Source organism: Glossina fuscipes, unplaced genomic scaffold, assembly GCF_014805625.2.
Source record: "Glossina fuscipes isolate IAEA_lab_2018 unplaced genomic scaffold, Yale_Gfus_2 73, whole genome shotgun sequence".
NCBI lineage: Eukaryota > Metazoa > Arthropoda > Insecta > Diptera > Glossinidae > Glossina > Glossina fuscipes.
In genome coordinates, this window is record NW_023998436.1 from 1246691 (window position 1) to 1266899 (window position 20209).

At 32.9% G+C, this 20209-nt stretch overlaps 6 protein-coding genes across 8 annotated transcripts in view; 3 read left to right on the plus strand and 3 right to left on the minus strand.

Moving 5' to 3' along the window:
• LOC119638100 (calcium uptake protein 3, mitochondrial) overlaps positions 1-2101 on the plus strand; it is a gene marked incomplete at its 5' end in the record, with an annotated part of 8486 nt that extends 6385 nt beyond the window's left edge. Inside the window, one exon of the mRNA XM_038034725.1 lies at positions 632-2101. Within this exon, the coding sequence (XP_037890653.1) occupies positions 632-706 (75 nt within the window). The remainder of the gene's footprint in view (positions 1-631) is intronic.
• Positions 2102-2199: 98 nt separating this feature from the next.
• Positions 2200-7693, minus strand: LOC119638099 (serine/threonine-protein kinase/endoribonuclease IRE1). The gene is made up of 9 exons (XM_038034723.1): positions 7340-7693; positions 7161-7275; positions 5730-6164; positions 5444-5666; positions 4292-5376; positions 4034-4224; positions 3792-3956; positions 3411-3725; positions 2200-3352 (listed from the first exon to the last, which is right to left on the minus strand). Exons 1-9 carry the CDS (start codon positions 7487-7489, stop codon positions 2822-2824), a joined length of 3210 nt encoding a protein of 1069 aa, XP_037890651.1. The 5' UTR covers positions 7490-7693; the 3' UTR covers positions 2200-2821.
• A 3198-nt stretch (positions 7694-10891) lies between these two features.
• Positions 10892-12599, plus strand: LOC119638158 (venom serine carboxypeptidase). Its single transcript, XM_038034817.1, has 2 exons — positions 10892-10993; positions 11051-12599. The coding sequence occupies exon 2, from the start codon at positions 11083-11085 to the stop codon at positions 12544-12546; it is 1464 nt and encodes a 487-aa protein (XP_037890745.1). The 5' UTR covers positions 10892-10993; positions 11051-11082; the 3' UTR covers positions 12547-12599.
• LOC119638159 (rRNA methyltransferase 2, mitochondrial) lies at positions 12564-13769 on the minus strand. 2 transcript variants are annotated; one of them, XM_038034820.1, is made up of 3 exons: positions 13703-13769; positions 13128-13547; positions 12564-13059 (listed from the first exon to the last, which is right to left on the minus strand). In XM_038034820.1, exons 1-3 carry the CDS (start codon positions 13721-13723, stop codon positions 12655-12657), a joined length of 846 nt encoding a protein of 281 aa, XP_037890748.1. In that variant the 5' UTR covers positions 13724-13769; the 3' UTR covers positions 12564-12654. The 2 variants fall into 2 exon arrangements, with proteins under 2 accessions (XP_037890748.1, XP_037890746.1); XM_038034818.1 differs by having other exon boundaries at positions 13697-13758.
• A 9-nt stretch (positions 13770-13778) lies between these two features.
• On the plus strand, positions 13779-17763 carry LOC119638161 (transmembrane protein 256 homolog). 2 transcript variants are annotated; one of them, XM_038034823.1, is made up of 3 exons: positions 13779-14021; positions 14087-14362; positions 15094-15602. In XM_038034823.1, the coding sequence occupies exons 1-3, from the start codon at positions 13929-13931 to the stop codon at positions 15142-15144; spliced, it is 420 nt and encodes a 139-aa protein (XP_037890751.1). In that variant the 5' UTR covers positions 13779-13928; the 3' UTR covers positions 15145-15602. The 2 variants fall into 2 exon arrangements, with proteins under 2 accessions (XP_037890751.1, XP_037890750.1); XM_038034822.1 differs by lacking the exon at positions 15094-15602 and adding an exon at positions 15855-17763 and having other exon boundaries at positions 13786-14021.
• A 1663-nt stretch (positions 17764-19426) lies between these two features.
• LOC119638160 (probable multidrug resistance-associated protein lethal(2)03659) overlaps positions 19427-20209 on the minus strand; it is a 21108-nt gene continuing 20325 nt past the window's right edge. The window contains exon 10 of the mRNA XM_038034821.1: positions 19427-19647. Coding sequence (XP_037890749.1) covers positions 19609-19647 — 39 coding nt within the window. The 3' untranslated portion in view covers positions 19427-19608. The remainder of the gene's footprint in view (positions 19648-20209) is intronic.

The window sequence follows — 20209 nt, forward strand, 5'->3', positions numbered from 1 at the left end:
TGATAAGAATAAAATTCTGAATCGATTCAACTAACGCCTATCCATTTGTTGATCTATTTGGCTGGTTATCCGTCTGTAATTGCTGGTATGCTCATTGTTCCGAAAACTCTTAAATCTTAAGCTTTTCACCGTGCTCTTTTTGTCACTGTGTCGACGAATACGTGAAGGACTTACGTATACATTCAAAACTCTGATGCGAAAATTTCGATGCATTTGGTCGAAGCGAAAACCTAAAAAACCACAACGAAGTGAAAATCATCGATATCGTCTCACCGACATGCCCATAAGTAACTGTAATCAATCTACTCTTGCATGACCAACAATTAGAAAAAGTAGGGCTTACTTCCGGTTTTTTTAATTTCCAAGAACGTCTACCGCAAACTTCTTCATCAAAAGTAAAGAATTTCGAGATAATTTTCTATCGAAAACGAGACCGAAAAATACGGACTTTTTTTCTCTACAACAACTAAGTAATGTTATCAAAAATTGAATTTCAGGGTTTACGCCGAAAATTCTATCTACCTTTTATGTTTGTTATATTCATTATTAGCAAAATCTTATAAAATTTTCAAAAAAAATTTTACTAATTTGTGCACATGATTTGCTTATTATTTTATAAATTTATTTTCAGTCGGTTTCAAAATCAGAGGGATGGGATGCCTTCAAATCGTGCGTCAGCCAAGAGATGCGACAAGTGAAAAATTGAAAGAAAATGCTTTTGTTATAAATTTCTTGTTTTTTGTATGTGTGTGCTTACTTTATTTTTTTTTTTTTTTTTATATCAACCCATATATGATAACGATGAGTTAGTTAGTCCGCCTCATTACATCATATCTTCATTCTTTATATCCTCCATTTGCTAAATAAGCAACAAATATATCTGGGACATCTCTTACCTATCTATTCAAGTTCTAATCTGGATCCAAAAGAATAAGCCTGAACTTAAATTGTTTCCTAGCTCTTGCCTTCTTATTTCATCAGTTAAAGTTTGGGAATTCATCCCAATTACATTTACCCTCTTTATCGGTGCACTTTTAAATTTTTCTTCTCTGTCACCAATTTGAAACTCTTATCCTTTACAACGCAGTGCTGCCACGTAGCACGAAAGCATGACCTAAAACATGTGCTATATCAGGCGTCCCTCGTATAACACGGTAAACACGGTTTCAAAGTTTTTGCCTATTATAAGAGCGGTTTTGATGTAAAATTTGGGTTTTGCAAAAAATCGAGTACAGATTCCGTTGAATTTTGTTTCGATTAGTCCAAAATTTTATACCCTACAGCACTTGTGGTACAGAAGTATATTAGGTTTGTGCGTGTATGTGCAATAAACAGAAGTTAAGGTAGATCCATCATTTCCTAAACCGATCGATACAGAATCACTTTTTGCATCGATCTAAGGGTGTCTGTCCATCTGTGTGTTTTCTTTTGCTCAACTCACAGATGGATATTTTTGGGGTTTTTTGAGAAAATTTCGTCAGCCGACATACTTTCGCCTAATGACAATGGAAATGTTCCGGATCAGACCGCTTTTTCCATCACTCTCCATATATAAGCTTTTTATGAAAAGTCATTCTGTGAATAACTGTGGTATAGGGTTAGGTCCGCTTTCACTTGCTTTTATTTTATAAAACCTTGAATGTATGCTTGGAACAAAATTTTAGTGATCATCGAGTTTTACACCTTCAGAATTACGGCGCACATTGCCCTTGGTTCATTTGCATGGTTTCGATATAACACAAAACAAGATAACGTCACAATACTGTGCACATTGCCTTAATCTGCAGTACATCTAAAGTTAAATTTTATTATTCTATATTATATCCCAGTTTAAATAAGTAAATGAAATAGTTCAGCATAGCAGTTTCGCTGTAGCTCGGTACAAATTAGACGTGTTATATGGGAGACGCCTGTTTTAAGTGAATACATATTCTGTCTATATTATGATCAAATATCGTACATAAGCTAATAAGTATCATCATAAGTAATGTTAAAAAATTCGGCTCAAGTCGAATATAGTATCTATCATATTTCTTTTCCTTCCATATGCTGGCCTTTAACAATTCTTTAAAATTACTTTTACTAAAAAGTGAAGAAAAATAATCTTGTTAACTATGTATTAAGAAATATTGAATTTATAGGTGTTGTCATTTTATTAAAATATTTATTTTGTTCTAATTATATTTAAAAAAAAAAAAAAAATTACAATAAAAAGGTTACAATGTTTACTACGCGAAAATAAAACATATTTAATAATGTTAACATTGTTAAGAGAGAGAGAGAGCAGTTCCAATTATAAATGGTAAAAGCAATCATAAGTTAAAAATTTCCAAATTAAAAAAGAATTGTTTCTATAATTACACATAAATATAGAAATATATTTACTATTATAATAAAAATATAGATTTTGGAACGTCTAGATTCGTTTGAATTCACGTTTACTAATAAGGAAGGAGAGACATTTAGAAATTACACTTCTATATATATATATATATATATATATAATTATCACAGGCAATTTTTTAGATGCATGACCAAAATTTATGGCCTTCCTAGTATGCATCTTCTTTCATATATATTAATATAAATCTAAACCTAAAATGAAGCTTCAGGAAAGCCGTTATATTTACATAAATCCAAGCAAATTAAATTCATTCAATATTATATACACTTAAATTTTAGAAATGAAAAGCCAATGTTTACACATACTCCAATATATACTAAGAACGTGGCATACAGGGCATACAGTTGCGTTAAAAGGTAGGAACTGCCCAGAATCGTTTTAAAAAAAAAACGAAAAGAAAAATTATATATAGAAATACTAATCATTTTCTTTGGGCGTACTGATTAAAACGCCATCCTTTGTCTGCTGACATATGTTACTACTACCTTGACTTGAATTGTGGGAATGACGATTTGATATTTTCGAAAATCGCCTAAATTTAAAATTTGAAAATTTATTACGATTTTCAGCAATATCTTCTTCTTCCATTTGAAAATCTTCATCAGGGATTTGTTTATGGAAATTGTAGGCACCTTTACGCAATTTTAAATGTTGAAATGTTTTCTTAGAATTGCTATTACTTGGACTCTGCTTGGGCAACGGTTTCGGATCACGTTTTAACAAAATCGGATAAAGTTCATCATCCGCTTCAAAATATTCCGGTCGTGTAAAATGATACGATGAATTGTAATATGGTCGAAATATTGGCTCATTAGAGCAAACACTGAATGCATGATAAGTGTGCGAAACTAAATTCGGAAATTTACTTATCCAATAGGTTGTGAATTCATTCGGAATTGTACCAAGTAGTTGTTGCATCTCAACGCTCAACTCGTGATAATGATGTTTCTGTTATGACGATAGGAAATTATATTTGCATTTGATCATAAAAATTGGCACAACTTACTTTATTCCTAAGGGCTCTTAATAGATCGCGAACACTGGCTCCCATGTAACCGCGATATTTGCGCAAATCAATCGTAATCACTGAATCCAAATGCAAATGCCAATCACCCAATACTACAAAGCTACCATTTCTCTCTAACGATTTTAAGGGTTCGATATCAAATTGCAATTTTTCGACTCGATCACTGACATCTTGAAAAAATGCTAAAATTGTTTGATTATTCCAAAATACCGGATGATTACGAATGCAATTGGCCGACGGACGACTTTGCGGTTCTTTATGTATCATATCGACAATAAGTTGTCCAGCTAAAATCTGAAAAGCATATTTAAAAGATCCATATATCTATATCGCGTTGTCAACAATAACCATCAAACATACCATTTTGCTTTGTTCTTCTTTTGTTTCCGCTTTCAAATGGCAAATATTGAAGTCATAAGTTAATATGTTGGCTTGACGTTTTAAAGCGTCGCCGAAAACGTGATAACCCTTACTGAGCACATAATAATAGACACAACCCAATGAAAATATATCGACTGATGTAGTCTGTAAAGGCGATAAGAAAGAAAACAAAGAAAAATTAAAATACAACAACTGGAATTTCTATGAAGGGTTCGCTTAACTGTTCTCTGTCCTCTCATCATTTCGGGAGCTATCCAACCCTCTGTGCCCGTTACTCCAGATCGTTTAGAAAAACTGGTCTTGCCGTGATGCAATTTCTTACATAAACCAAAGTCAGAAATCATAACACGTACGATACCATTGATGTCGGGATATGATAATAAAACATTATGCGGCTTAATGTCACGATGAACTGGAAATAAATATAATTGTAAGCTGTTTCGTCCACTTTTGCCAAATAGTAATATAATAATCATTACCTATGCTCAAGGAATGTAAATGATTTAGACCCTCTGCCGATTGTTTTAACACCTCCCAAACAGCGATTTGAGCCCGTAGTTCAGAAGAACGTTCACCTTCCGTGTAATCTTGTAAAGTGGCAGCACATAATTCTACTGCTATGTAACGAAATTGTCGATCCTCTTCGGTGCAAAAGTAACGCACTACGTTCTCGTGAGCATCACTTTCACGCAATAATGCGACTTCCCGATCGGCGAAGGTGAAACATTCAGGCAATAAACGTTTAACAGCCACAAAACGTTCTTCAAATGTTCCCCTGAAAACGAAAGTACCTTCGCAGCCTTTACCCAATACTTCATTGGAATTAAAGGATATCTTGCCGATGCGAACGTAACCATTGCCCAAATCGGCCGGCTGCTCCTGAGTGCTGACATTGCTGCCATTGCTACCCTTGCTGTTTCCGCTGCTGTTTTCATACGTCTTCGAAGCATTCTCGCTTTGATTTTTTAGCTCACGCGTTAAACTGCGCATATACCAAAACATAGCCGCCATCAAGAGTATAATTACAAATAGAATTTGATGGACTTGTCCGCTAGGATGTTCCATAAACCATTCATTTAGAAAACGTTGCACTTTGCCGCTGTTTAATAAAATAATTTTTTTAGTTTTCTTGAATGCATTATTTTCATTTGATTTATTTGAATTCGTTGATTCGATTTCCATATCAATAACAGGATCTGTTTGAACGCCTACGTCAGAGGATTGCTTCTCTTTATCCGATGAGAGAATACTAAGACCAGGCCCATTCAGAGCTGCGTTAATTGTTGCCAATCCGCGATCGATGTTATCGTTATCAACGGTTTTCGAAGGAGCAATTTGCAATGTAACATCGTTAGGCGCATTATAGTGACCTAATAATATTCCAGCATTTTTTTCAAATACTTCATTAACATAAACCGTTTTCGAATTGTCATCTTTTGCGTTTGAATGAGGACCGTCCAATAATTTTATGGCCGGTGCTGTTGAAATTCTCGGTGTACTCTTATCGACCAATGATGGCAGCGCATATAAACCATGGCGACATTCACCCACATATAACGTTTGACTGTAAAGAAAGAAAAAAAATATTTTGAAAACAAGAAACAGGAGCAAAGGAAGGTTTGCAAACTTACAATAACTTAATTGTGTTAACATTTCCTTCTTTCGATTCTTCTAAGATAGCTTCGAAAGCCTCCTCAGACACCGTCGTAAATGGTATGCTCAGCAATCCTTCTGAACCTAATAGAAAAGCCGCCACAACAGGACTTGTCAAATCATTTTTCCACATAAATTTTCCATCTTTGCGGTTCAACGTCAATATATTACCGCTTGAAGTAGTAGTTAGATGCAAATACTCTAATTAAATGATCAATAATTCCTATTTAAATAGTATTGTATGCTAAAATCTACTTTACTTACCGTAATCTTTCGATATATCGGGAGTTGTGGCCATTGCGCTGTAATCATAAAACGTAATATTCCACGGCTTCGCGTTCTTATCTTTGGCTAAGCTATCATACATCATCACAGTATACTGTGTACGGCCCAAGTAGATGGATCGCGAAGTAGCCCAACCAATGCTATTTTTACCACCACTTACCGAATCTTCAAAATTCACCTTTTCACGTCGTCCCGTTTTCGGATCCACTATGAACCACGTATCACTTTTCTTACCGGAATACAAAATCCCATCCGAAGATCGACATGGAGCGTTGGCCACTAACTGAGGTATTGTATAAGGCAACTTTTTCAAATTTCCCCTATCACTTAATTGATAAATACTTCCATCGCGGGGATCCGGTAAATATTGAGGCACATGAACATTCTGCTGCTGTTCGGCCACAACAGGTGGATCTAAAACAGGTAAACATATATTATATTTATTTAATATTGTAATATAGAATAATTGTGACTCGGACGGACGGATAGAAAAATGTCCTACTCCTACTTCTTAGCAAGTTGGCATTATCTTAGACTAGGTCTCAGCCAGAAAAACAAGCGATATCATTGATATAAAGATAGTCAGGCAGGGAAGTACAGGTTTGCTGGGAAGTACCAGTGGCCAATGCCAGGAAAAATGAATTCGGTTTTTTGTGCGGCTCTATTTAGTTTTCTAAAATTCTGTCTATGAAAAATTTTCAACGCCGCCAAAGAATATGCTATACTCGTGAGCCTTAGCCATTTTCAATGCAAAGTAGATGAAGCTACCTCAGCCGGTTTTTGCAGTTCCAGCAACTTAATGTTTGGCTTAGTTAGAGAGGGTAAGCATTGGTGCATTCGTACGCCCATTATTAGCGTCTGGTATGAGACCAAATAGCTTCTTGAGAATTTCATGACGGATTGATTGCGTACTGCAAAAAGAGCTCCTTAGAAGCTGTACTGTCGGGAACTTGGAAGTTCCGCAATGGTGTTAAATCCTTATATAAACATAATTGGAACTTCATAGCCTACGACCATAGTCAAAGCTTGAGTCTGAGAACAGTTTGATGTGATGTCAACTGGACTACGGCTTGAAAAGGATTTCGTTAGCAATTCAAAGGTTACAAAAGAACTTGAAAGTAGAAATTGACGACTTTAATTGATATCGCAGTCGCAGAGTTTCTTCGTAACTGATGATTCTTTTTCTTTTGTTTTATGAATAGATTGCTAAAGGAAATAGTCCAATGCTGAAACCTCTATATAAAACAATTATCAGGAGAATATTTTTTATTGCCCTAGAAAACATAATATATTTGAACAATAACAACAATATACTAACGTTATATAGATGTGTGCGTTTAATTGCTTGTTAATGACTGCGTGTACATATGATATGTTGGTACAAACACAAAAACACACACATTTACTTACCATCAGCAATAATCCAACGTATTTCACTTGTTATCGGATCGATTGCTGTTAGACCGCCTCCTAATGTTGAGAATACCATTAGCGTTTCTTCATCACGAGCCACATCTGTACAGTCCTACAAAAGATAAAGCAAACTGATGCATGATATTTACACCATAAAAAATGAATCCACACAAAACCTTTCTTGCATTGCTCAATTCATCGGCGATATCAATATTATTAATTGAATTTAATATCGTTGGTCCTGGATTTTCGGCGGCGTCGGCTGATGCAATAAAAATATGTTCGCACGCAAAAACCACACAAAATATTCTTAAAAAATTCTTCATTTCACTAAAAAGTCTCGTTTCACACTCTTCTTCTAAAAACAATTATCATTTTTCACTTTATTATCCTATAATATTACATTCATTAAATTTGCATTTGTTTCATTTATTTCCAAAGAAAAGCATTCACTTTATTCCAGGTGTTGTTACATATTTTTAATAATAAATTCTCACACATTTCCAATTTACGCACGAAATCAGAAAAAAACATAAAAACTTGTTGAAAAGAGATTACTTACTACACATTGTAATTTGACAAATAACTCTACCACACACACACACACGCACACCCATATTGATAATATGTAAATTGTCAACTGTGTTATAATGAAAGCTTTAACACATTAATGATATAATAGCTCAACCAGTTAAGAAAGTAACGTTTCGTAATGTAATCATATTCGTGACGGCTCGTTTGTATAAAGTCTAATTTAGCAAGCTTACTATTGCGAACACTGAGAACAAAAAAAAACTGAAACTTGTTTACATTTATCTAACTGATGGCCATACATGCATTGATCTTGAAGACATGCAGGGGCATGATCGCCTACAGCTACGTTTACGTATGAAAGTTGATTCCAGAAATAGGCAGCCAATTGAATTAGAACCCAATGTTCAGAAGTTTTATAGCCTAAGAGTAATGTATGAATGTTTTCTTAGCCAGTTTACAGCACGTAGAAATAGGGGACATTATTAACTACATATATCAGTTGAAGGTTTTAAAGAACTTTGTTTAGCAGTAATTGACCTCAAGCCAAACTGTTATTATATGTCCAGATGGAAAATGTTAAATATTAGCTCAGAACTTTGTATTACCTTAAGTCTGCTTGTTAATTTTAATACTTTTCACGTAAGTTACTAACTGAAATTCGTAGATCAAGTTTGAAATTATTTTTTAAAGATTCGTAAGCACACTGGCAATTAATTTAATATCAAAGGATATCCAAAGGTCTTAAGATGAATGTAACTTTTTCGTTTCTTCATTCGCTTACGGGATTTCTATTGATCAGGATTACTATGCATAAATTGATTTTTACACTCTTACAGGAGAGAATTAAGGCTTTACCCATAGAAAATCTTTGCTCGTTTATTAGGTTCGCAAATTTAAGTTCAATATATTGCAAGCAATGAATATGCACATTTTTAGGCTTGTCAGAATTCACAAATTTCTCAAATTTTTACGATGCTTTGTCGATTCTAGCAATTCATACGGTTTTCTCTACACACAAATAAATGAAAACATGGACGATAATAGGTTAAAAAATAAAGAAAGGAGGAAGAAGAAATGAAAATCCGTGGCCAGTGCAGCGTCCTCGATATATCCGCAATATCCAGAGGGCTTTAAGACTTGTTTATACCAGTCGTAACAATTTGCCGAATCGATTTAAGCTTGTATTTTTGTATTCAACGTATAGTTCAAAATATTGTATGCTGATGCATATAAGATAATTTTGATAACCACTTTCCTATAACACGTTTTCAGGCCTAGGAGTAACAATAAGATGAAATCATCTCTCCGGAAAATGCATTCAAATCGAGCACAGATCCAGATATTTATACCATTAAAGTATTAGGCGATAGAGATAATCAATCAAACCAAAAAACCAAAGGAAGACTGAAGAAAGCGAATGCCGGCCGTATATGTGATTATATGTGATTATTACAAACATAAGAACGTGCTTACTACCTACTCTTTCCTTGGTATATTAAAATCCAAAACTAAAAAAATGTAGGCATACATTACCAAAGTACCGTTTGTTTTCATTAATAGTTATTTCAATTCAATTCAAAACGTGGCCGGGCTGTTGGTGTTTCCCTTGCTGCTGCGGGCCTGGGCCAAGTTTTTATTCTACATATCGTACGTTATTTTTGAATCATTACGGGCTATGGTGGAATCAAATGCAAGGAATCAAATTCTTCTTTACACCAGTGTGGAAGAACTTAATATACGTATGGTAAGTTTGGTCTTCAGAAATTTTCGTTTTTTTGATTCACATGATATAATTTATAAAATTCATTTGCTCCTATTTCACTAGATATAAATGATATGGAGCTGGTCGGTGTAAGCCTGAAGAAGCCCGAAGACGTGACTGTAGAAAGAGAATTTGAGAAAATCAAAAAGCTTAACATTGAAAATTGGGAGAATATTAGAGAACCGAGACCGTGGGAAGAGAACGTAGATTAACTTATTTTGTTGCAATAATGTGTAAGTTGCAGAGTAAAAGAATCGTGAGATGACTTCAAAGATACGGATTAACTTAAATTTTCTCATTCGTTTAATGCTTTGAATATAATTTTTAATTGTAATTGTATGCATTATTATTATTATAATTAAATCAGCTAGAGAAATAAATTCAAAGATTAAAGTTTTGAAGAAGTCCACTGTTATCAAATGGAATGAAAGATTCATGATGCCTTTTCAATCTTCTTATTTTATTGTAGATTTTTTGGTACAGGTTTTCTTCTTGTTTTTCAGTTTTTTGGTGTAGGTTTTTATTTTTTTGGTTTAGGTTTTCTTCTTCTTCTTTAGTTTTTTGGTGTAGATGTACTTCTTCTTTTCTAGCTTTTTTGGTATAGGTTTTTAGTTTTTTGTGTAGGTTTTCTTCTTCTTTTTTACTTCTCGTTTCTTTGATGTACATTTTCTTCTTCTTTTTTAGTTTTTTGATTGAACATATGGCCGCGACTTTACTAATTCCAATTTCTCTTCCGAGGCTGAGAAAAAAGCGTGACCGTGTTTTGAACACATGCATACATATATACATATATATATATATATGCAAATTAAATAGATTTTAAAGTTTTTTAAGTAAATTTTACTTTCAGCAATAGAATGGTGGTCTCAGAAAATATAAAAACGAAAAAACTTAACAAAGTATTCAAATAAATGAAAAAGTTTAAAAGGAAATGAACAACTTTTACCGCATAAAATAATTTATAACTTTTATTTACATGGCTGTCTACGGAATAAATTTATGTGCTTCAATAACTCTTCCACTAATTAATCTAATTTCTTAAAAAGAAATGCAATTTTAGGATAATTAGTGAAATGAATTTTTCAGATCCTTTTATATATAAAAATATAGGTAGGCATATGTATGTATGTTTTTTTTTGTCTCTTTTCATCATCTCATCATTTATTATATTATTTATTTTTTATTATTATTATAATTATCTTATTACCTTATATTTCTATATTTTGCAATGCATTCCGTCCCCAAATACAGACTCGCTGTTTCATTTCTTTCCCAATTGTCACCAAATTCAGACTCGCTTTTTCAATGCAACAGTTGTTCCCGTTGCATAGCCTGAATTAGCTGAATAACAATTTTGATATATTATTCAATCAAAGGGGAAAGACCCGATGTCAATTTGTATGGTAACACTAGCCCATAAACCGGTAAAAAAAAAAATTTGCTTAATCATAGAGAATTGTTCTATTATTGTAATTCCATAAGTCGACGAACAATTGCATTCTTATCGAGAAAGGATTAGATAACGTTTAGTGCAGTGAGTAAATATAGACGGCATTCATATATAATTAATTTATTTTAAACATTTATATAGGAAAGTACAGTTTTTGTTCGGCAGCAAGCATCATGAAATTTTCAAGCTTTACAATAAGAATTTTCGCAATACTTTTCTGTGTGAAACAAATTAATTGCGCGGAGAAAAATACGAAAGCTAGATATCGCAAGAGTTTTATAAATCCCTATCCGAGATTTAAAGCACACTATGACAAAGGTGACCCGGGAGAGCCATTGTTCTTAACTCCTTTGATAGCAGATCCTAAATGGACTAAAGAGATGATAAGAAATATTTCCAGGGTAAACCATAAAGATTTTGAAGATATTGAAAGCTATTCCGGTTACTTGACTGTTGATCCCAATTACAATTCAAATATGTTCTTCTGGTATTTTCCTTCTGAAGAGGATCCTGCTTATTCCCCAGTCGTTTTATGGCTGCAAGGTGGTCCCGGCGCTTCTTCTTTGTTTGGATTATTCGCTGAAAATGGACCTTTCGAATTTAATGAAGATGGCGAATTGGGGAAACGTAATTACACCTGGAGTAAGACGCACAATCTTATATACATAGATAACCCTGTCGGAACTGGTTTCAGTTTTACCGATCACGAAGAAGGCTATGCTCGTAACGAGAAAACTGTGGGTCACAATCTGCACGAAGCCGTACAACAATTATATGAAATATTCGAATGGAGCGGAAATTCCGATTTTTGGATTGCGGGCGAATCGTACGCTGGTAAATACGTTCCAGCTTTAGCGTATCATATTCATAAGGTGCAAAATTCAATTGACACAAGAACTATTATTCCTTTAAAAGGGATGGCCATAGGAAATGGCCTTTCCGATCCTATCCATCAATTGCAGTATGGTGATTACTTGTATCAATTGGGTTTAATTGATGAACATGGTCTTATAGAATTTAACGAAGCTGAGAAAAAAGGAAAAGATTGCATAGCCACGCATAAAATGGATTGTGCTTTCGAAGTTTTCGATAACCTTCTGAATGGAGACATGACAAATGGTTCATTGTTTCACAATTTAACTGGTTTCAATTACTATTATAACTATTTGCGCACTAAAGAAGACAACAGAACTCATGCGTTGGGCACTTTTTTGCAGTCTTCTACTGTCCGCAAAGCAATTCACGTTGGAAATATGACATTTCACGACATCGATACAATAAATAAAGTAGAAATCCATCTGAAGGAAGATATCATGGATACTGTGGCACCTTGGATTAGTGAGCTCTTGAATACGTATATCGTGTGCATTTATAATGGTCAATTGGATATAATCGTCGCATATCCCTTGACTAGAAATTATTTGCAACATTTGAAGTACAAAGATGCCAATTTATATAAAATAGCCACTCGAGAGGTTTGGCGTATGGAGGATGGAGAGATTGCCGGTTACGCTAAACATGCTGGTAATCTTATTGAAATCATGGTGCGCAACGCTGGTCACATGGCTCCCGCAGACCAACCCAAGTGGATGTATTTTCTGATAGATCATTTAACGCACTACAAAAAGTTCAATTAAAATAAACTTTAATCCTCCTTTATGGTTCCTTGCAAAGGAAACTTATTACCAAACTTGCTTTTGTATTTATTAAAATCTAAAAATATTGTAAGAATTTAAAATTGAAAGCTACGACTTTCCACGATTCGATTCGAAATGATTTGCAACGTGGTCTATGCCTTTATAATTGCGAGCCAACAGAAAATGTTCAGATGAATCACCTCTACTCGCTCGAGGCTTAACGCGTTTCACATTCGCGTAGAAACGCTCCAAGTCTTTTTCCAACTTTGGTACATCAGCGTTATCCCAGACTTTCATCAATAAGTTAGCCTGAGTCGATGACATAGCTAAAGCAAACTTTAGAACTGCGTAGCATAAATTAATAATATTTTCCTGGTCTATCATCTTAACTCCGGTGGCATTAGGAGCCATATCCGATAGCACACAATTTACTCGTTTTCCATCCAATGCCTTTTTTAAACGTAACTGCGACTCCGTTTTAGTAAAATCCATGCCTCCAAGTATAGTGGCTCCCTTTAATTCATAAAATGATTTTAACTCCCACACATAAAAATGTTAGATATTAATCAAACGTTACTTACCGTTACGGGATGTATGTGCAAGAGGTCAATACTAAAAACTGCTCCCAAAGGTTTATTGTCAACTTTCCCATTTGCATTGCAACGTTCAGCTGCTACTTGTGTCCAACTACCAGGTGCGGCTCCACAATCGATTATGATGTTTCCTGGTGAGATTATCTTATACTTATCATCGATTTCCAACAATTTGAATGCGCTGCGGCAGCGATAATTCATCATGCGCGCCTTTTCCACATAAGGATCAGCCAATTGCCGCAATAACCATTCTTGAGAGCTTTTACTTTTACCTTTTAAATTAGATGGAATTTGCTTAGCATTTAACTGATGCCAACTACAACTTAATGAACGTTGGAAAGATTTCCTATGCATTTTAATTAAAAGTTGGTTTACGTTTACGTGAACATTCCCAATAACAAGGCACAGCTGATTTTAATGAAGAAGAACTTTGATTATAAGCGAATTCATTGACTATTCTTTCGTTAAAATGTTAAAATTAATAAAAAAAATTAAGAGAAACTTCACATTAATTAAATATAGTTTTATAATAAATAAATAATTAATAACAAATATACCCTAACTTTATTAACGCATAAGAACATCAGGTTCACTCCTTATTTACACATCGCAGCGAATTGCTGAGTAACAAAAGAAGAAGAAGAAATTTTTTCGACATTCATAAATAAATATATTGTTTCAATCGGTTTGGTGCATCTAACCTTAAAAACAGAAAAAAAGTAAATACTATCATTGTTTAAATTATTTACGGTTTGTTTCTGAGCTTGAAAAGGACCTTAATTGGATAAAATGACTTGGGGTGATGCTTTACACTATCTAGCCATAGGAAATCCTATTAGTCAAGCACTTGTCACAACAACATCGGCTGTTTTAAAAGAATCTGTAAATTTCTACATTTTTTTAATTAAAAATAAATTGATACTGGAATATGGCATATCTTTTCCTAGGGCATAAAACCAAAGCAACAAAGTTTACCATTACCTCCAGCGAAACCTTTAAAGTTGTGGGAAATTGCTGGTGTTGGGTATAATTTCGTTCGATTGGCTGGATTAAGCGGCACTGCTGCAGTTATAATGGGTGCATATGCAAAGCATTGTCTGAGTAACATTAGTGATCCAAGTGTTAAAATGGAAGCCAAAAATGTGTTCGATACAGCTAATCGTTTTCATTTCTTGCATTCGATTGTTCTATTAGCCACGCCTCTAACACGTCGGCCTGTTTTGGTAAGTTCCAAAAGAATGGTTCTTGATTTTGCGTCTAAGAAAAGTGTGTATGTTGAAGCAGAGAAACATTCTCATCTAAATTTTTGATTTACCCCTGTTGTATTGACCTTTCAATATTTATAATGCGTTAATAGCAAATCTCTTTGGATATTAAAAACTGAGACCAACGTTGTGTTCAGTTCGAGAAAGTCAAATGAAAGCCCTTTCCGGATGTGTTGTTACATTTGGTTTAAGACTTTCATTTTCTTTTATCGATTGTGTACACTCTTGAGTTTTGGAAATGGCAGAATTCAACAAAATTATACTCGGATAATGGTGCTGTGTTTCGCTAAGGATTTTTGCAGAATTTTTAATATTTCCGTGCTGTCCATATTTATTTTAGAGTAAACGATTTGTTGGGCAGATAATATATTTTCATGTCAGGAATGCACAAAATAATTTTAAATATTCTGCCTTGTTTATCTTAGGATTAATTAGCATAAATTTTCTACATACATCTTCTTGACTGACGGAATGATTACGGCCAGGAAAGTGACAATAACCATTATACAGTTTCAAACATGACAAACTGAGTGTATTCCTATCGTTCGGGGCTGGGTATAAAATCCGCCCAAAGACAGTTGAACGAGAGATGAGTTTACTTTGTTGTTGACATGATTCGAAATTTTGTCTAAAGCTTGAGTTATCATGATGTAATAATCTGTAAGAGGATTGCCTTGTGATACTTTCAGTTCCCATTATTTGGTGGAATGGACTTCTCAGTGATATTTATTTCTGCCTAAAATAACTTACAATCACAGTTCACTGGCAGTGCGCCCAACAAGTTTAAAAATGAAATAATTTATTAGTTTTTTTTTTATGATTTATTTATTTAGTTTCTCTAATTTTGTAACTACTTACTAACTACTACTTAAAAATTTGATCTCATATATAATAATTGACTCTTTCATATAAAGTGAAGTTTTGTTGATAAAGCATTTCTTTTTCATTTTTGTTTTGATATTCTTAAACTATTGTACTTTCCTTTTATGATTATCTTTTCCTAAAATTTGAGAGAACATTATTATCTCGTTTGTTTCAATATTTAATACGTTTTTTATATTTTTATTTTATTTATTTTTTGTTCTAATAACAACCCCTAGATAAGATTTCAGTTACATTTTTCTCTATCAGTTAAAATATAATTAATTCATTTGTTTTTTGTTTTTTTTAAAGTAAGCTTTAGAATTGGTTTAACATTTTAAATGCATTCAGTTGGAATATTAAAAAAAAAAAAAAATTATTAAAACGTTTATATTGAATAGGTTCGTTTTTTTTTACTCTCAGTTAAGCTTCAAGGGTTTACAAAGTATTAAAGGTATTGCATTATTTATACTATTTATCAATTAATTAAAGCTTTTTTGTGCACAAAAAATTGTTGACTTGTTTGGTTTTGATTCATTTGCTTGTTGTTGTTTTTTTTATATGTTTCTTCTTTTTTCAATTTTTATAGACTGGTTCTCTAATGGCAGCTGGTACTTTTCTATTTAGTGGGCCCATGTATTATCGAGCATTGACTGGCGATAAAACTTACATACAAGTGGCCACGTGTGGCGGCTTTTGTTTAATAGCTGCCTGGTTATCATTAATTTTCTAAACAGAAAAATTTAATTATAAAATTAATTTATCTTGTTATGAATATTATGTAGAATAATCGAACATTTCTTTAACAATATGTTCAGCAAAACAAAAAAAAAAGTAGAAAAAAATGTAAACAAAAACTTTATTCGCTAACTTTGCCATCCACCAGATAAGGTAAATATTATATATATGTAAAATTTAGGTTTTTTTTTGTTTTTTTTTTTTCTTTTATTAACTGCAATATCTAAATGATTTCAAGAAGTAGTCGTTCCGAACAGCAGTATTTTGGTGTCTTATAGAGTGTGTAAATAATTTCTCCACTAATTTATATCGAAAGGTCAATTGCGAGCGGAACGGAAGTGGAACGGAAGTGTGATCCAGGTCATCAAAATCTAATGTAAGCGCAATTTTTGAAGCATACGCTTATCCGTATTTGATAAATTGGGCTAAGCCGCCTTTTAGCTTACATGCGCAGGATTGCAAGGAACCAAATGCATGCAATTGTATGCAATAGAAAAGCAAACCAAAGGTTACTTTTTGGTGTAAACACTATATCCTGACTTATGTTGAACGTATTCATGGAAGCAACACTCACAACTTAGTCAGCTTGCAGTTATACTAGATCAGCAAATCAAAACATATTCACAATGTTACTTCTGGTATAAACACTATATTCTGACTCATATTGGACATCTTCATCAAAGCGACACTTCAACTTAATCTGATGATTAATTATGATTAATTAAAACATCGATTGAATCAATATTTATAAAGATATGCAGCAAACGGTAACATGCATACAATTTTATATTTATTATAAAAACATTTCACCCTAATCCAAACTCTAATATGTGGTCTAAGCCACACTTTTTAGGTAACTAGCATGCATATGGTGTCTACGCTGTAAGCAATAATAAGCTACAGTTAATTACAAGCAATTGTGTTGCCTAAACTTATCTACTAAAAGGGATAAAGATCAGGGTATAGTGTTTATAAACAATGAAGTATATTGTATATAGACTTCGCCATGTTTTAAATGTCATAAGTTATTATTAGCAATATAAAGAAAATATTTCGATTTGTTTCTAACGATTGTTTTCCAATATTTAAATTGTTGTGGGCGTGTCACATTAATATTTGGTATTCTAATAAGAGACAAACTGAAAGAATAAGTTCACTGCAGGAGTTTATCAACTAAAAGTAGTAATAGGTAAACACGTTGATGCTTATTTTAAAATTAGTGAGTGCTCCCAAAAATACTCTTCTTTTTTTTTTTTTTTTGTATTGTTTTATAATACTAAATTATAGGACTGCTATAGACGTCGTGTGAACGCCTATAAACGTCATTTATGGCGACGAGTAAATATATATTCCTTGGCGGTGGATATATAAACAGAATGCCATATCTTTTTACAATACTTCATTGATAGCCTGATTGTTTTTGTCTTATTTAACATAAATTGGATCTAAGTGCGGGTAAAGAGAGAAGTGCATATTTTTACGAAACGTTTAGAATATTTTCAGGATTTTTAACTATTTTAATGATTTTTTTTTTTTTTGTTTTTAGTTTGTTTTACTAAGTCCTCTAATCATAATTTATTATTATAAGGAATCATTTTTGATATTATTCCAATAAAATTTACCAAACTAATATATTTGATATTTCAGTTTCAGTAGCAAACTAATCACTAATTACACATAATGATCCTTGATAGTAAGATATCTCTCAAATACATTACAATCTTTATATAAAACATTGCAATAAAATAATAAGAAGAACATAAACAGCAATTTATAATTATAAAAAAAAAAAAAAAAAAATGTGTTACAATTTTTTACATGAAAATATAAAACAAATTTAAAAAGTAATTTATGTTTTTGTTTACTGTTTTTTAGTTTTGTAGTGGTAACGTAAGTCTGGTTTCGTATAAACGGAAGCATTATAATAAAACTTAATAACAATGATATTGAAATATATTGATATTGTCGTTTCACTGGAACACATCAAATAATTGAATTTAAGTACATTTAATTATATTAATTTTGTTTTTTAATTTTTTTTAATGCTCTAATAATATTTCACACACCTTATCTCATATCGGAATAAATTCTTATGTCAGATCCTTTAAGGATTACCATCTACATATATATATGTTTTATTATTATTATTATATTTCACATCATATTGTACACAATTCTATTAGCACATGGCCACAAAAACACATTTAATGCACTTTCGTACAAGTAAATATTGCACTGTACAAAAATTATTACTAAAGATTTACTTACATGCTAAAGTTTCAATTTTATAAAAAGTATTGTTGGGTTATTTATGTTATTGTCCTGTTAAATGAAGCAATTGTTTGTTTTCACTTTGTTTGTCTTCGTTTGTACCCACCAAACTAAGATCGTTGCTTTGAATTTGAGAAATTTGAACGGCTGAGCTATAAACTGGTTTTATTTATCTGGCCTGAATGTGTGTGAAAAGAAATTACATTAAATTGGGATAGTTTTCTGGCTTAAAAGTTTGCAACTGGCCTGAAACTCGACTCATAATAGACTGAGATTTTCAAAGCATTGATAAAATTTAAAAGAATTTTTATACCCCACAGCACTTCTGGAACAACGGTATGTTAAGTTGGTGTGGATATATGCAACACAGAGAAGAAATTGAAGTAGGTCCACCGCTTTCTAAATCAAATTAAGTTTGTTTGTCCGTCTGTCCGTTTTGTTTTCCTATGTTCACCTTGCAGCAATTTTGTAAATACTTAGATGAAATTTGGTACACCGCCTTTTTTTCGCTAAGGATAAAAGCTACTGGAAATGGGCCGGATTAGACCACTTTCTCGACCTCTTCCCGTTTAACGACTTATTGTAAAAAGTTTATTGTGAAAAGACTTGAAACATACTTTCTGAATCAATTTCAGCTTGTCTGCCCGTCGGTCCATTTTATCCTCCTATGATTACCTAACAGCGATTTTTTAGATATTTGGATGAAATTTGGTACACTGATATTTTTTGGCCTAAACATGAAAGCTACTGAAAATGGTACGAATCAGATCACCTTTTTCGACCGCTTTCCATACAATGACTTATTATGAAAAGCCGTTCGTAAATAACTGCAACGTGTTGTAGGGCATTTAATGGTGAGCCATGAGTCACTATAGTGTTTTTACTTGTTTTTGTGCTATATTTACATACATACACATGCACATGCATTATACGCATTAAATTTACATTCATCTTTAAAATATTCTAAGAGCTTAGGTGGTCGGTAAAGGAAGATTAAATTTCAGCGTAGGCTTCCTTAGTTGTTTTTATGATATGAAATCGTTTTACATCTAAAACATTGAAATTCGTTTGCAGATTTTAATTTAAAATATTTCTAATATATATGTACATAAAATTTTACTTTTTTTTTTTTTGGTTTTTCGTACACTTATAAGCATTTTTTTTTGTTTTGTTTTTTTCTTTTTACACTACGTATAGTGTTAGCCTAAAAATTTTGGTTTTGTTGATTCTAAAAAGAATGTTTTATGTATCTTAACATTTGTCGGATGATTTGTAATCGGCTCCAGTATTTTCAATAAATAATCTTTAAACACCTTAGGCACGGTAACGAACTGTCAGGAATCTCTTTTCGCTTTCAAATTGTCTTCATGCGCCTGTAGGAGATAATTCCATAAAAGAAAATGATGAAAATAATGAAAATAATGAAAAAATTATATTCTTGCTCTCAGTTATAAGTTATAAAATAACAATATTGTCTGTCAAGTTTTAAAGTTTTATTTCAAAATTTAATCCAATAGTGCTTATTCCTATAACAGATGGAGTGATAATTAAGTAAAAATTATTAAATCGGATAAGAGTGCAGTTGTCGTCCAGGTATTCGGTTCTTGATATCGAATGCGTACTCGATTCGACAGATATTCGCGAGATTGAACAATTCGATTGCTGTTGCATCGATAGAAAATGGAATATTTGCTATATCACTAGTGTTTGAATAACAATATATATGTGCAAGTTGTAAGGAAGCGATTCTGCTTCCTTACGACGCACAAGTCCGTCCGCCTTAGACATTTGTCCACAGCAGGCAACCCGCCAGTCCGGTCAGTCCGTGCACGTCCGTCGGGGGTTCAATAGAAGATGAGCAGCCCCCCTCCAGCATCAAATGTATGCGTGAAAAACTAAAATCACAAAATCATTGTAAAAGTAAATCTCAAACCA

Bases quoted from the DNA above. Each gene is read 5' to 3' on its own strand.
- LOC119638099 (XM_038034723.1), bottom strand. From the start codon at position 7,489: ATGAAGAATTTTTTAAGAATATTTTGTGTGGTTTTTGCGTGCGAACAT. The intron at 6,165-7,160 runs GTAAGTAAATGT...TACCTGTTTTAG, and splicing joins ACGTTGGATTATTGCTGATG to ATCCACCTGTTGTGGCCGAA. The intron at 3,353-3,410 runs GTAAGTTGTGCC...TCGTCATAACAG, and splicing joins TAAGAGCCCTTAGGAATAAA to AAACATCATTATCACGAGTT.
- LOC119638158 (XM_038034817.1), top strand. From the start codon at position 11,083: ATGAAATTTTCAAGCTTTACAATAAGAATTTTCGCAATACTTTTCTGT.
- LOC119638159 (XM_038034818.1), bottom strand. From the start codon at position 13,723: ATGTTCTTATGCGTTAATAAAGTTAGG. The intron at 13,548-13,696 runs GTATATTTGTTA...CATTAAAATCAG, and splicing joins TATGCGTTAATAAAGTTAGG to CTGTGCCTTGTTATTGGGAA. The intron at 13,060-13,127 runs GTAAGTAACGTT...TATGAATTAAAG, and splicing joins TGCACATACATCCCGTAACG to GGAGCCACTATACTTGGAGG.
- LOC119638161 (XM_038034822.1), top strand. From the start codon at position 13,929: ATGACTTGGGGTGATGCTTTACACTATCTAGCCATAGGAAATCCTATT. The intron at 14,022-14,086 runs GTAAATTTCTAC...ATCTTTTCCTAG, and splicing joins CGGCTGTTTTAAAAGAATCT to GGCATAAAACCAAAGCAACA. The intron at 14,363-15,854 runs GTAAGTTCCAAA...CAATTTTTATAG, and splicing joins TAACACGTCGGCCTGTTTTG to ACTGGTTCTCTAATGGCAGC.